The 17,332-nt window shown below is 36.6% G+C and overlaps 1 protein-coding gene across 12 annotated transcripts in view; it reads right to left on the reverse strand.

The window, feature by feature from the left end:
* ABLIM1 (actin binding LIM protein 1) overlaps positions 1–17,332 on the reverse strand; it is a 203,895-nt gene that overhangs the window by 105,654 nt on the left and 80,909 nt on the right. For 11 of the 12 annotated variants that reach the window (XR_015698075.1, XR_015698073.1, XR_015698078.1 and 8 more), the window contains exon 2: positions 1,135–1,269. Coding sequence is in view for 2 of the 12 variants with exons in the window: in XM_087725860.1 (XP_087581986.1) it covers positions 1,135–1,269 (135 nt within the window). In the remaining 10 variants the exon portion in view is untranslated. Of the gene's footprint in view, positions 1–1,134; positions 1,270–13,171; positions 13,217–17,332 lie in introns of those variants that run through there. The other variant, XR_015698074.1, reaches the window with a different exon arrangement.

A 17,332-nucleotide genomic window follows, 5' to 3' on the forward strand; every position in this document is an offset into this window, starting at 1 on the left:
TCGAACTTATATCATACAACTTCCATGGCATAAGTTAATGTATTGTGAAAGAGCTAAATTTTCCCAAAGGTGGCATGTTCCTGGAATAAAGGGCTCATTTTGGAAAAACATTGCAAAGAATATATTATAAACTGACATCAACAAAAGTAAAGCCCAGAGTTTTGATTTGAAGATCCTCATGAATTTCTTGCTGCATACAAAAGTATTTATTAGCAGAGTTGTTTCACAATAACAAAGAAGTCCAGTCTCTGGTAAACCTGATAATCTTTCCTGAAAGCAGATGGAGCATCAGATGGCAGATTAACAGCCAACCCCAATCATCAGAAATAGTAGTTATACATATATTAGCACACAACTGAATATGCAATATCTTATATACTGCATTGAATTGCTGACATGTGCTCTTTGCCAGTTTTTTAATTAACCATTTTTCAAAAGGAGGTAAATAAGACTTTTGATAAATTTGGAGAAATTTGCTTCTTCTATCTATTAGTTACATTTTCAGACGCACACACACAGGTGTGAGTGTGTTTTGTGGCTTATTAAAGCTATTTTTGAAAAAAAATGTTTGATAACATGGAGGGAGCACATACAAACCAGCTACATTCAAACCACAACGTTTCCAATTCCCAGCCTGGAAAATATGCTTTATGCTTAAATATGCTGTTAATGGTCCAAGCAGTATTCTATGTAAACTCCTACACACCATAAAATCTTTTTTGAAGGCTTGGATAACCCTTATATTTGTTAATCAGTTAATGCAAACTCTAAAATTTCAAAAGTGGAAATATTTGAAAACTGCTGAAATTAACATTTGTATTAATATTATTATTAAAATAATATACAGTATATGGCTGCCCAATCAACACCATGTGACTACGAGTGGCCATTCATTCATTAATTAATACATATATACATATCAAATACATATATACAGTATGTACATATCAAAGACACAAATATAAGAAATATTTTTATTTGTACATTTAAGTAATGTTAATTCTCTATATCTTCCTTCATGGGTCTAAACCCAATCACAGGTCCATAATAGGAATTCAGCTCATCTCTTCAGAGTAAAGAAATACAAACAATTTGATTGCCGGAGTGGCTAGTGATAAAACAGAATTACAGTACCTTTGCAAGTAAAGCATTTAATGTGAAAATGCTTGGCCTGAACGCGAAGTACTTCTCCTTTACATTGCTCCCCACATTTGTGGCAGTGGATGACAGGCTTCTCTGTGGGATGAGGAGGCTCCTGAGGATGGGCCACTGGGAAAACAAAATTTGTATATTAAATGTACACACTTTTTTACTTCTAATAAAAAATTACCAAAAGAAGACATGTTTTTTAAAAATATATATTATATAATGCTCATTGTATCATATTGTATGATATTTCAAAGTCATTTCCTCATGCCAGACTAGACCATAACATCCTATCAATTGGATTTGAAAATTACATTTTCTGGGATGTTAAGCCAAACTAGGAAAATTTCAATCTATTTTCAAAAGCTTCTGCATGAGATTATTTCAGAACTCTTGGAGAAAAGAGGGAGAGGCAGAGATAGCTAGAAAGGTCCGCCATTAACAGTTGTCTGTAGTACAACTACAGTGCCCGCTTTCAGAGGGCAGCGACAAAGAACTCATGTTTTATGCTTTAGCACAGGCTTGCCCAACCAGGGCCCATATCCTGGACAGCTGGTAATCTGGCCCCAAAAGATCGTAAAGTTTTAACATCATTATGTGATTTATATACATTATAAATGTATTATTTATTTTATAAACAACCCAATTTTTCTTCACTCAAGGCAACCCCGGCCAAAAGGTTGGACACCCATCCTCTAGCACACCTAGCACATCCTAGTATCTTCCAAGTCTTTAGAAGATAAATCACATTATGTTGACCAAGGCATTATAGCTAGTCCTTAAGGGTATTATAATTCTGAACATTTATAAAGAACTTGGCTATGAGAGTGTTTAAATTGCTACCTTTACTTCAATGGATGAATAATTTCAAAGACTAGAAAAAATAAAATATGTTTCTACAAGAGATAGTTTCAAAACTATCAGTTCAAAACAAGTCAGAATTTTTTGTTCATATGACATAGTCAGCAATAACCATTGCTAGATTTATTAGCAATGTCCACTGGAAGGAATCATGGAAAACAATTGGAATGTCCTATGAAACCTGTTTTTTTTTTTGTTTTTTTTTTTGCTAATTTACAGGAATTCTAGAGAATTCTAATTCATTATGCCTGTGAATAATGAATGGTTCTATTTTTTAAAGGAATTTCATTTTCATTTTCTGCTTTAAAGCACTTTATACAGAATAACGGAAAAAACAATGCTTTATTTTTCTAAACAAATGACTAGAACCTAATTGCTATGAATACAAAACGATTTCCCTCTTTTCATCCTCCGACTAGTAGTTTTGGGATTCTATTTACAGCCCTCTGTTATTTAATCCATGTAAGTACTGAAGACTCAAAGGAATGCCTACTAATATTTTAATTAGATAATTATTTCTAATAAAGACTTTGATGCAACATAGCCTTCAATAAGCTGCCCTATGTCTAAGTAAAAAAGTTCTATTTCTGAAACTTAAGGACTGGGTTATTAGCTTCCCCCCCAAAACATGATGAGAATAATTAGTATCAGTGGTGACACATTATTTATACAGTACAAAAGAGTAAATGGGTGTATAAAAGGGCAAGCCCAAGGTATTAAAAATAACTTTATTCATTTAGAATCCATTAACATGAAAACTCCAACGTGTAGAACTTGCAGCATAACTGCCTGATGTCAGTTGCTTAGATTCTAAGAAGTTTCTGTAATGTTGGTGACATTTAGTAAAATAATTTTGGAATTATTCCAACCATGCTATAGCAGTGTAAGAATTACAATTGCACAAGTATGACTCTAATCATAAATAAAACATGAGTCCTGAAGATTAAAGGAAGGAGGAGGTACTGTATGAGCCCAGAAAGTCGGTAGTAGCTTCACTTCAAAAGATATTCATTAAAATCAGCCAGGGCTGCTTTAAGATAAATTGTTGTCTTATCACAATCATGGTGCTACAGTTGTAAAGAGGAAATTCTGGTTTTCTGCTAGTAATCTTAATGAGCTCAATAACCATATACAAAGTTCATAACAGGTACTGATACCTGCAAAGGCAGTATGTGTGGTGCTTCTAGCTACAAACTTACATTCCTTTTTATATCAAAAATACCCAAACCAGGAAAGATATTTTATTTATTCCCTGCCTTTCATTCCAGAGCTCAGGGCAGCCTTCATATCACTACCTTGTCCTATTTTAATCCACAACAAATTCCTAAATTGCCTCTGTTCTCCATCCAACCTTATTAGAAATCCCCATTAGTAGTATAAAAACTACGGTAAAGTAGTAACAAAACATATACAAAACCATGTGATCTTCATGACCCTCAAAAATTGGCCACTTTTCCCTAAGGATAGGACTGGCCCTATTATTTCACTTGATCTGTATTACTTTTCCAGTAAAATTGCAAAAGTGGATAAATAGAAGATAATACTTAGCTAAAAGAACAGGAAAGCTTATGCTAGACTAGACCAATGAAATTAAATGGGCATATTTCTAGAAACCATTATATGAATAAACAAATAGCATATTTTCCTTCTGTATCATCCTGTTAGAAAATAATAACATCTCCCATTTCTTCTCCTTCTTTTCCTCTTATTCTACTTCTCTTCAAATCAGTCAGACTCAGAATTTAACCTTAACTTGCCCACCTGAATAAACAGTATGAAAAAAGAATATTCATTCCACTGATATTTGGTTACCACCTCAACAGTGATTTGGCTTCTTTCAGTGCCATTTCATATACTGCAAAATGTCAACAAAAATGCATTTCTGTGTAAGAATTTACCCTGTTGTACACAATACTATACTATAACACAATATGCTATCCAAGAAATGTGTTCTATTCATTTCTCATAACCTTTTAGCCAGTATGATAGATTGAGTTGCAATGAATAATTGGAGTTTCCAGACTGGGAAAGGTTGTATAAAGTGTGACCATTGTTTATAGTGTGTGCATACACTGCTGCAGAGGTGGGTTTCTCGCCCTGTTCCAACCGGTTCGGTTGGAACGGGGATGGTAGCGTCCTTGTGCACGCGCGCGTGTGCACGCGCATGCATGCGTACTAGCGTCTGTGTGATGCTCCAGCTGCTCCTGGAGGATCGCGCAGGCGCTGTATGCGTCCTGTGCATGCGTGGAAGCGCAGAACTCGTCAAAACTGGGTAAGGAGCGCGGGCGGGCTGGCCCTTCGCCGTTCCCGGAAGTTACTTACTTCCGGGTTCGCCGACCAACCGGTTTGCAGGGACCGCCGCGAACCGGTTGAAACCCACCCCTGCACTGCTGCATATATAGTGTGCTCTCATGCTTTGATTTATACCAGAATTGTACAATCTGCAGCAACAAGGCTATACGTGTTCCTAAAGGCTTAGATGGGCCTTAACAAACCTTTCAGCTACTATTGGGCTGGATTATAGCAATAGCAATAGCAGTTAGACTTATATACCGCTTCATAGGGCTTTCAGCCCTCTCTAAGCGGTTTACAGAGTCAGCATATTGCCCCCAACAATCTGGGTCCTCATTTTACCCACCTCGGAAGGACGGAAGGCTGAGTCAACCTTGAGCCGGTGAGATTTGAACAGCCGAACTGCAGAACTGCAGTCAGCTGAAGTAGCCTGCAGTGCTGCACTCTAACCACTGCACCACCTATAATTTTTCAATGTAATGTAGAAAGGAATTTATGAAATATGAAATAAAGGGGGATGATATGAGATAGAACTCAGAACTGAGGAGAAATTTCCTGACAGTTAGAACAATTAATCAGTGGAACAGCTTGCCTCCAGAAGTTGTGAATGCCCCAACACTGGAAGTCTTTAAGAAGATACTGGATAGCCATTTGTCTGAAACGGTATAGGGTTTCCTGCCTAGGCAAGGGGTTGGACTTGAAGACCTCCAAGGTCCCTTCCAATTCTGCTATTGTATTGTTTATCTTATTAATCACAACCACTGCTATTTCTACTATAACATCTTAACCACAATGCGTTCTTTTTCATTCTTTCTATTTTTTACTTAAAAGTGCTTCAGTATACAATCAAAATCTTTAGATATATATAGAATATATTTTTCCAATAGCTGGAGGACTTCAGTCGAACATTGTCTTTGTTGTCCTACTAAGTGTGCTCTGCTACCCTTGGCTGTCATTCACTCTCTGTTGTAACTAGCTCTTAGATTTTTTTTTTTATTCTTCAAGCATATCAAATGTACCATAGGTCATATTGACCTCTGACTCAATCTAAATAGTCAAATGTGCCAGGTAAGCAGTTTGTGCTTACTGTATCTGAATGGAACAGATTCCACTTTGGTAGGAATGCAAATAATCTAATGTGAATGAGGAATTCTGAAATATCAAAAAGAAACAACAGCTGCGTGAGTGGAAAATATCCACGTGATGCCTTTCATTAGGCCAACTGGATACAGAGGAAATGATTGCAACAAGTTTTAAAGTGTTATGATTTTACTAGGCAGGAACTAGGCCTAATAAAGAAGGATTGGAAGAAAACATAACTGGTGATTAGTCACCAAGAGCTGTGTGAGTGCCTCTGGGGGCATGTTAAGCAGTCTGGTTTACAACCTGAGACTTTCCTCTATTCTCTCTTTAATAATTTTCTGGTAAAAATCAAAGTCATGTGGGAATAGGTAATCATAGTGCTGGAAGGGGCCTTGGAGGTCTTCTAGTCCAACCTCCACATTGGAGTAGAGGAGGCAGGAGTACTTATACCATCTTGGACAAATGGTTGTCCAATCTTTTCTTGAAAACCTCCAGTGATAAAGTACTCATGATTCCGAAATGCAAGCTATTCCATTGATTAATTGTTCTCACTATGAGGAAATTTATCCTTATTTCCAGGTTGAATTTCCCTCTGATGAGGTCCCCTCCATTGCTTCTTGTCTTGTGGTCCTTGACTTAGAACCACAATTGGAACTGGAATTTTGGTGATTGAGCAAAACAATCATTAAACAAGACTGCAATCACATGACTGCTTCGCAACCAAAATCCCAGCACTCTTGCTTGAAGTCAACAAGAGATTTTATGAAATAAGCAAAGGCAGTACCAGGAAGTACCAGGGTGCCTCAGTGAATGTTGGGGGGAGACCCAGAGAGGCTCTGCTCAGGAACTGAAAATCCTCCCTGTTGAAATCCAAGCAGGATTTTCAGCATCTGAACAGAAAGACACTGGTAAATACCCTATGCTGGGCTTTTTATACCCACATGAAGCACCTCACAGTCTTTCATTTACTATGCTGCCTGAGTGGAGATTCCAAGCTTGGATTTGGGCTTCCTCTTGTCGCTGGAAGTTGGTTGAAAGAGCTGCCTGCTGAAGGAGTTCAGCTCCCCTTCATGCACGACTGGAACTGCTTCAGCAAGATACAGGAACAGAGCTTTTTTCTACATCCTGCCAAAGAAGTTCAGCAAGCAGTTCTTTCAGCCATCTCCTAGAGATGAGCTGGATTCCTCTTGGTGTGAGGCAATAGCTTGAAAGTATCGGGGGGAAGTTGGGGGAAACTGGCATAGAAGATTGAAAATGACATGATTGAGGGACACTTTGCAACTGGATGTGTCAACAGTTGCCAAGCTCCCAGATCATGATCATGTGACCGTGGGATGGTGCAGTATTTTGTGATGGCATAAAGCACCCTTCCCAAGGTTGTTGTAATTCCATACCATCATTATTAAATGAATTGTTTTAAGTCAAGAACTACCTGTACCTCTGTGAACAGATAAAACATCTCTAACACATTACTTTAGGAAGCCTTATCTGCTACCATTAATCTTTCACCAAGGTAAAGCCATATTAGTAGAAGCATCTATAACAGTGTTTCTCAACCTTGGCAACTTGAAGATGTCTGGACTTCAACTCCCAGAATTCTGTGTACTCTGTGGTCAGTAGGCATCCTTAGTTTTTAGATCAGTGTTTCTCAACCTTGGCAACTTGAAGATGTCCGGACTTCGACTCCCAGAATTCCCCAGCCAGCATTCGCTGGCTGGGGAATTCTGGGAGTTGAAGTCCGGACATCTTCAAGTTACCAAGGTTGAGAAACACTGATCTATAACAAGCAAAACATCCCTGCATATGATATTTAATGACATTCGTCATTTCCAATAGGTTTATCTTGATTTCTATAAGCAATATCTTGAAAGACGTCACAAGTTCTGAGGAGGAAGAATTTAACAGGGAAGCCAGAAAACTTCTGACTGTGAAGAGTTTGTGCAACTTTCATCTCAGACATAAAAGCCTCTCAACTGCACATTCAAATGGAGGAGAAGAGATGAAGGGAGGATTTAAAAAATGATATAATTTTTAGCAATTGATCAGCAAGTCGGACTACTATATCAACATCTAGTTCTTTTTGTGCACTTGATTTTAACATAGAGACAATGGTGACAATTATAAGCTTTTCTTCGGTAACTACTTACACATGATGATAAATTATTTGCAATTGATCTCCAACTTGCTTTGTTTTACAAATTAGTCTATTATGATTAAAGCAGTTGATTAGCTTAGATACAGAAAAATTAACATGACAAGGATTCATGCACACACACACACACACCCTATCTAGAGTGAAAAGTGACCTAGGGAGGGTCAATAAGACATTTGTATCAGTAAAATAAACACATATTTGAGTTTTGCATGTCCATAAATCTAATTAATACACAGAAACAACAAACAACTCTTTACATTTGGGAATACAACTTTCATAATTCTTCATATTGCCAAAGCTAATGATACTTATATTTCCAAACATATGGTAGGGATCAGGTTTTCTACTTTGTTCTAATAGCTGCTCACTTTACACTAACATTCAAACATTTACTGAACATTTGTATTAAGCATCAACCCTATTAAGTCTGATGGGATTTTATTTTATTTCAGAGCACCTTGTAATTAAATGGATGTAACATTCTTTATTCATCAAACATTGAATGTTTGATACACAACACTCTGAAAGAACTACTAAGCTCTTATTCTAATTCTAGATAACCTGGCAAAAAATAAAAGGAACCTAGAAATAATAACAGCATTGTGGTTTCACTCATGAAAGTGACCTTATGCATTATAAATTTTAACAAGGCATTCAACTGATAAGATCCAGTTGCCAGTTCCTGACACCTATTTAATAGGTTGCACATTACAACATATTAGTCACTCCATATAATGATTTTGAACATCTCATGCAGCTTTTTAAGACACAACCTATGATTGTAATACTATGTAATAATCTACATTTTTCCATTTTGTATTACAATAACATTGATGGCTCCAATAATGAGTTCTAGATTGTGTTTAACATGATAGAACATAACATCAGGTTAAAACACACAATTACATATATTTTTTGGTAAATGCCTATAATTAATATCAGCCCAAACCACCTATGAATAAAAAATTGTTTAAAACATTCTGTAAAATGTAAGAAGAGAAGGTGTAATATGTAATATGTTGTATGTATGTATATGTATATGTATATGTTGTGTGTGTGTGTGTGTGTGTGTGTGTGTGTGTGTGTGTGTGTGTGTGTGTGTTTGTAGATTTTCAAGGGTATAGGTACGAAAGTCTTGGCATATTCGGGTCTTTTCCTGTGTAAGATTGAATTTTATTTCTGCGTACTTACTGATCTCTTTCTGCACAGGGTCACTATTCCCCTCAGACAATGAAGTGACAAAGACAATGAGGTTACTGCTCCTAGCTTGGCCATTATTCACCCAGAAAATGAGAATAAAAAATTGAATTTTAACCTTTAACTGCAACAATTTAGAATAGAATATGGACTATAATATTCTTTATTGGTCAAGTATGATTGGACAGACAAATATTAATATTACATTTATTTTTATCTGTGCTGTAAGCAATAATCAGTGTGAGAAAATGCTGATGATCCAAACATGTCTAGAGTGCATATATTTGTTAAGATCAGCACTTCACATATAGGACAGCAGGCAGCTTTTCCCAGATATAGTGATACAGCTTGAAAATGACACCAGGCAGAAGAAAAGGTGAAGCTCATATTTTACAGTAAGGAGCTGTTTTTACAAACCTCCATTTAGAGAATCATACACACGTCCAATTTATTTGCCAGGCATTCTGAAAAGGATTCTAAAAGAAGATAAACACCCTCCAGAATGCATAACACTGATCTTCGAATACAGGACTCGCCATTCCTACTAAAGAGTGATCTATAGAGAGTTGCAATCATAAGTCCATTACTGTACCAATATGTGGTAATAAAAGGTTTGTTTGGAGTAAAGATGTATCCGAGATCAGAAAATGTTGCTTTCACTGCCCTAAAGCACATAACACAACCTTATATAATTATACCTGAAATTAATTTTAAACCAAATGGCATTGTTACCATCTTCTCTAATTATCCAACTTCTGAATGCCTTAATGTAGTTGTGGTACAGCTTTAATGCACTTGATTTTTTTCATGATGTCATATAAGGGGACACACTGGATGTACAGATCATTTATTGAAGGAACATATATACTGTATTGAGATAAACAAATAAATTATCAACACACAGAACACATATTAGAAATCTACTCTTGCTGGAGGGTATAATAACAGAATCTTGAAAACTTGAGAGCATCTCTCCGCCTCCTACTCTTATATTTATAATAAGGAACCTCAAGATTGGACAGTGTTAAGTTTCTTTTTCATTCATTCCTCCCTTTAAGGGTTAAGCTGATATTATCTAATGCTGCTGAATTCTTCTTTAAGACAGTCTCTATATTCTTCTGCATCATACAAATCAGTGTTACCATTCTAACAAATGCAAATGTTTGTATTAATTGATTTAAGTGTTGAACAAATAATTTGGTAAAGTCTATAATAGGCCAGAATCAAATGATGGCCACAGAGGGGCAAAAAAATCTGAACTCTGCCCCTAACTTTGATCCTGTGATGTTTGTTATGTGGATTGGGATCAGCATCTTAGGGAACCTCATATTTCCTTGCTTTTCTTCTCTATGCTATTATTTAGGTGTGATAAACCTCTGGAGAATACCAGCTTTCATGAACTTAGTCTGTATATTCCACAAACACAAAGTGCCCCTTAAATTTAGATGAGGAAAGATTTTAAAAAGTAGATGTGAAAGAAAAACTCTGCCATGTTATTTTTTTTAATCTTTGTTCTTTTTATGAAATTCTTTGTTTCTGAAGTATCTTTTGAAAATGTACTTGAATTTAATATACCTCATTATTTACTATGTCTCTTAAATTGTTCTATAATTGTGGAAAAACTAGAACTAGTTATAAATATAATCCTACTTTATTCACAGTAAATATTCTTTGAACAGTATTATCTGCAGTGGAGAAATTATTTGAGAGAAAAGAAATTCTGCTAAAGACATCTATATAAAATATTCAATCATTTCCTGAATTTTATACTGATGCATATTTTCAAAATGCTTAGTATATATGCATCACAGGTGCTAACTTGTGCAGTCAGGGAAATACTAGAGGCCTTGTTTGGAAATAACACGTTTATTTCTAACAGGACATTGTTAAATTGCCTGTTACGTTGACAGTGCCAGAAGCAAATGTAAGAATAGCAGTATTAGGTATGGGCCAATGAACAAAGAAAAAGGAGAAAAGCCAGAGCAAGTTGTGGAACTTAATCTTAGAAGTCAACTGCATAAAATTATGTGATGATTGTTCTTCTTCATAATTCCAGTTGGGGTATAAGATACCACCATAAAAGTTAATTAAATTAATTTATTATTCAAATGAAGTCGTGTTCTCTACAAAATGCCACAGCATTGGCGACATTATGAAACAACAGACACAAGCCTCAAAGTATTATGAAACAGGGTCTACTTATAAATCATGATAACATCTGCAAGATGGATGCCCTTCTAAGAAACAAAATTGCTACAGAATTTAGAATTAAGGTTCACACGTGCTTTATACATTGGCTAACTTTGGTAGTAAAGCAATCTCAAGTTATTATGACAATTTGATATTCTCTTGTCAACCTGAGAACTCAGACTGTTGACTCCCACTAAACAAGTGATGTTAATAGAGCAGTGGTTCCCAAACTTGGCAACTTTAAGACTTGTGGACTTCAACTCCCAGAATTCTCTGCTGGTTGGAGAATTCTGGGAGTTGAAGTCCACAAGTCTTAAAGTTGCCAAGTTTGGGAACCACTGTAATAGAGAACTGCCAATTTGAGGGAATGTCCATGAACATATTGTGTTACACAAGGTTTCTAATTCTAACTGATGGGTGGATGTTCAAAACACAGATAGAAATAGATGAGTACATATAATCTGATTCTGTTTTTTATTGCCTGCCCTTATAGGCAAGGAAAAAAATGTCATTGGATACATCTAGAAAGGAGAGTTTAGAAAAATAAATTTGGAACATCAATATACATTTCAATGAATAAGATTAATGTGAAAAGAAATGAAACAATGGTGTCAGATACACATATATAGTATATTTTATTTCCATTTCACTATGTGAAGGCACTTAGTATTTATTTTATTAAAATGAAACTTGGGAGTTTTATGACTGCCCACTTAATTTGCATAATTAATTTTTCCAGAATGTTCAGAAGGAATGGAGTTTCACCTAGGCAACAGAAGCAAAAACGTAAAAATCAATCTATTCCTTAAATGAAGTTCTAATATGCAATATTAGAACGTGTGTGCTGAATTCTGCAGAGGTTTTACTAAGTGATTTTCCACAGCAGCATAGCCTTTGTGTGGGACAGAATGTCGGTGGGTGTAGTCTATGGTTCAAGTGTGGTATCTGCAGCTGGAAAAAAGCAACTATGGAACATTCAATAGTAAAGCCATTCCTAATCATCACTAATTCTTGGCAGTAAGATGAATGTTTCAGCTGCTCTCTTATTCTTCTGATATTAACAAGACTCAAATACATACCTAACAGGAAGAACATATGCTTTGCATACAATTGTTTTCTAGATTCACTCCTGCCACCTATTTCCATCTAGGAAAGTTTTTGGGAGAAATGTTCTGCCTAAATTTAGAAGTGCCAAGGGGAGTTTTATAGGAAACAGTGAGCAAAGACTTTTTGACATTGATTATCAGTCAAAATCCCCTAGAGCCAAACTTAAATGTTTCCTTAGAAGAAAGGTTACTACTCGGTGAAGTTGTTTTAACATGAATAACTTGTTATTCAGGGGGAAACCTTCATTGAGTAGGAACCTTTCTTGACACAATCACAAACTAGACTGAACTGAAGTTGCCAACATTTTACTGGAAGAATTCCAGTACTTTTAAAGCAGACCTGACAAACTAGAATTCTGCAACATCTCCCACAATAAAAATTCTATGCAGATATATCTCCATTTTATTTCTACCAATTATGCACCAGAACTGCAAAATTAAATTAAATTATTTCACATTGCATGTTATGTTCAAAAGTTACACTTGCTGTTTTGTTAATTTAGAATTATAGCAAATACTTCTTTTAGGAGCTCAAACAGCAAACACAGAAGTTCTTCCATTTTTCTATGCAACAACAACCTTTTAAGATGGTTTATCATTTTTGGAAACAGGCAATATTTTTTTTCTAAAATGGAGGAGTGAATTTTTATTCTACAAATCTACAGAGAAATCTAAAAGTCACTAAATTAAAAGAATTGCTTCAGACTAGCATCATCTATTTCAACAGCACTTCAACTTGAAAAGAACTCTTGAACTGTACTTCGTTAGGTAGTGACCCCTAGTGTGTTTAAAATTATTCTGCCCCACTGCTTTCCTAGTAAAATTTCAAGTTAGAGATTTCAAGTTACACTTTTAACATAGGCAACTTCTAAACTGAAACTGTACTCTATTTCAACCATTCTTAAGATCTTCGCTAAACAGATTCCTCACTTTCACAGCAACCTTGGGAACAGACCTCAGAAGTAGCACCTTTAATTCAAAAAACGATTGCCTAGAAGATATCTTTTAATCATACTGCACATAAAAAACAAATAAGGAATAGACAAAAAGTCACCATGGAAAACAAATCTGAGTGCTCCCCCCCATTATTTTCCCAAGGTCTTTCAGTCTAAACCTGCAAAGTATATATGAATCAAATTACCTTTTTCTTTTACCATGACAGAAAAAAACGTTAGCAGCAGCAGCAGCAGCAGCAGCAAAAAGGCGGAAGTTCAACTGAAATGTTTTTCAAACACGGACATACATACATATGTATGTATACGTTCCTTCTTTTCCAGCAGCAATGAACAAAATAAATGCCCAGAAGGCTGGCTGTTCCAGAGAGCTATGTATTATTTCTCCCACCAGATCTGATGTAATCAAAATGCTTGGTGTCGTCTTTCTCTTTTTTAACTCTCACCACTTAGCTTTTCCCTTCTGCGTCTCTTTTATTTGTTCTAACAACACTTCATTCCCAGAGCATGAACTCTGCTCCCTCTGAATGGGAGGCAGAGAACTCAGCAACAGCCACTGATTAAGGAAGGAGAAATTTCACCATATCTAATCCAGTCCTTGGCATTACCTTCTGACAGCTAGTAAGCTAGGACTCCCTCAAGTGACAGATTTCAGAAATGTCATGGGAACTGCTTCTAGGGACAACAGGGACAGGAGAGATTTATATTAGTGTGAGCAGGCACGTGTTCTTATTGATCTCTCCTGCAGTCAAGCTAAGGGAGAAGAAAATCTGTCATATATACACAAGGCATATCAAGAAAGTTTTGTATCTTTTTTGCTTTCATCAAATACAAAACAGAAAAAATACAAAAGGTTATGCAAATAGTATATAACTCAAAGAAAATGAAATATATATATATATACAGGTATACTCATGGATACGTATATGAAAATAAAAGTTCTATATAAGCATTTCAATTAATGGTAGCATCTTTCACTGTAATCTTTCATAGCTAATATAGGTCAATAAGTGATTCTTGAAAAATTATTAAAAACTTCAACTCTGTAGATCACTGAGTAGTTGATGTTGTACATTTATCCTCCTGATGCTGAAGAGTACAGCTCCAGGTAAAGTACAAACAATCTTCTTGGTCCAAATACAGTACCGTATCAATTTAAATATGATGGGAAATATAGTTCAAGATAGCCTTGTTCATTGCTTTAAGAGATGGTTAATTTAGGGAAAGCAACTGGTGATAAAGGGCTTTCAAAGAATGTACAGAGAACTCTCCTGGTAGTCAAAGCATTTCCCCTAAAAAGCTTGAATTCTGGCACTACAGTCATCTGGTAAGTGATCATAGCCATTTGTTTGATAAAGGGACAGATGGCTGATACATTTCAGAAAGCTGAGAATTACAACCATTGTTAAATTCTATTTGCTGCAAATATTGTCAAGATTGTTGTATTTCTTTTTTAAAAAACAAATACACACTATTAAGTATGACAAAGATAAAGCCATCTGGACTTTCTTCTTCCTTTAGTCATCTAACTCTACAATTGATAAACATGAGTCAGGAGGGAAACATGCATAAGAAAATGTTGGTATTTCTTAACCAGTAGTTCAGCTTCTACAGTCACTCATAGTTAAGTAGCAGAATCAGAGCCCCAAAGAACTGACATTCCAATTCTTGTGGCTGATTAAATTACTAAAAATAGTTCTAGGGCCTCACAGCATGATAATAGGTTGAAATGTTGTGCGCTTAGAATACTGACCTGCCTTAGATATAGCAATAAACAACAGCTAATTTATTATTTATTCTATTTAAAGTATTTATATGCTGCCTACCCAGAAATACAAATAAAATAAAGTATATTGGAAAAATGAATCCTGGTATACTATTAGAAGATTATAAAACAGGAATCATTCAAACTAAGCAATTAAAATTAAGATAATTAAAAGGCACGAATAGACAAATAGGTTTTGAGTCCCATCTTAGCTTATAATAAGGAAGAAATCTGCTTTAATTCTGATATCTTATTCCATAGCATTGACGAAAGGAGAAAACTGGATGTTGTGGAATGTAAATGCAATGGGACCGTGAAAAGGTGCCCTTTGGTGATATATCAATGTGAAGTAGAAGACCTGCTAGTTGCCTGAGCCTAAGCTAAGATACTGGCTATCAATGTTTACACTTTGATATTGAATGTAACAGACAATCAACACAGCTATTCAGAACAAGGGATCATACAGGGATCTTTCAGGTGTCACTTATCTTATTACTTTGCTACTTGCATTCTAAACTAGTTATCTTCAGGAGCCACCACTGAAGAGGGCATGATCGTAATCCAACTCTGAGGTACCGTGTAGGAATCACTGAAACCACGTCCTTCTCTTCCAGAGTAAGGGCACAGCGGTTTGTTAACTCAAGCTGATAAAGGTTCCCTTTGACATGATTTTCCCAATTTTCTACCATCAATGCTGCATCCTGGACCCCAAAAGAGCAAAAGCTTCGGGCTAGCCATCCTGTTCTTCTCTCTTTAGCAATGGTTTTAGATTTTTTGCTTTCAATTTAAATTGAATAGTTTAATGTCGAACCGCATCAATTGTGGCTAATCTAAAGTATGATTAGGCATTTTACATGAAGTTGGACCATATTAACTAACTACAGTTTTCTTAGTTCAGTTATAGCACTGAAAATTCAATGATTCTTAACTGAAATAAAGGCTTCTAATTTATCCTAAGCATTCTATAAGGAATACACAATAATTAGCCTATGTTTACTATTACATACAAATTGGGCCAGTTATTTGCCATTTGTATTCTGAGCTACGAAAGAGGTCTATTACTTGGTTTTTAACATATTTTCCCAACTTGCCATAATATTCCCTCCTATTCTTGTACATTTTAAAAAGAACCAGCCTTGATTGCAATGTCCTTATTTGAAATGTTTCCCTCAGTAGAAATTATTTTCCATTTCAAAAGTTTCTGACGTGTAACAGCAACTGCTGGAGACTGGGACATTAGGTCATCAAATGTCCATGTCCCCTTTTCACATGTGATCAGGATTAACACTGTTGTGTTTCATCTCTTTTCCTGTTTCAGCCATTATCCATAGCAGCCAACTGGAGAGATAAGCAAATAAGAGTGTACTATCCACCTAACTTATAAATGAAAAAAGATTTATTAGATTTGTGACATTAAGTTCCAAGAAAGAATCCCTTACACAATAAAAGCACTGCAGAATGATAGCTTAAATAAAACTGATGGGGAAAGTCCAAGATTAGATGTATTTGTGCATGGAAAATCCAGGTGCAGGGATCCGAGCTTTACAGCTAGGGTACAGTATCTTTTTCTCTAATACCAGAGGTGTGTTGCTGCAGGTACAGCCCAGTACGGGCATATTGATAGTGGCCTGGAGCAGCTGATAGCGTACCGGTATGGTGGCTCTTTTGCCCACCTGCCCATGCTCTATACCTGTTTTTATGGCAAATGGCAAAGTGCGCACACCCACACAGCGTGTGGTGCCTGCGCGGGCCCCAACAATCAGTTGAAGGTTGTCGCAGGGGCGGTGGATTGCCCACGCATGCACAGCGCAAGTCAGGCACGTGCGCAAACAGAATGTGCAAGCATGTGATCAGCGTGCCGGTAGTGACAGTAAAAGCAACCCACCACTGTCTAATACGAATGCATGTGATCTCTAAGCCATTTTTAAGAATAGTACGGAAAGTAGCCAGACTCCTTCCATATTTGTGTTTTACAAAACAAGAGAAAGTCAGAATCTATCATTGGAGATTCTCAATCTTCCAGGTTGCCCCAAAGGCAACTAGACTTTCTTGGTTTTTCCCTTGAAAATGTTTAGGTTCTCATACAAGAAGCTTCCTCAGTTGTGACTGAATGGTGGAGAATGACCGTTGACTTACCTGAATGGTCGTTCTCTAGGCGCTGCGGGAGTGTCCAAGCACGGGTTAACATCAGCTTGCTGACCAAGGATTGAGTTTAGTATTTTTTGTAGCTCTGCCTCCTGCGCTCCTGAGGCTTAGTTTCAAAAAACGAAAGCGAGTCCAAAAAGGTCGTAGATGGAGATGCAGAATGTCCCCGACTGGAGTACAGAACCCCGTGGGCACTTATTCGGGTGGGGTTGGACATTCCCGCAGTGCCTAGAGAATGATCATTCAGGTAAGCCAACGGTCATTCTCTTAGGCGCTGCTTGGAGTGTCCAAGCATGGGACATGCCAAAGCTATGCCGTCCCGGGGAGAATTGCCCAAGCCCGCGGGAGTCGCGATGATCTGCTGCAGAACTCTTCTCCCAAAGGATGCTTCAGCGGAGGCAAAGACATCAAGTCTGTAATTATTGATGAATGGAGATGG

This window comes from Thamnophis sirtalis, unplaced genomic scaffold (genome assembly GCF_051295495.1).
Source record: "Thamnophis sirtalis isolate CommonGarterSnake01/CBP01778 unplaced genomic scaffold, rThaSir2_p1.2 scaffold_11, whole genome shotgun sequence".
Classification (NCBI taxonomy): Eukaryota; Metazoa; Chordata; class Lepidosauria; order Squamata; family Natricidae; genus Thamnophis; species Thamnophis sirtalis.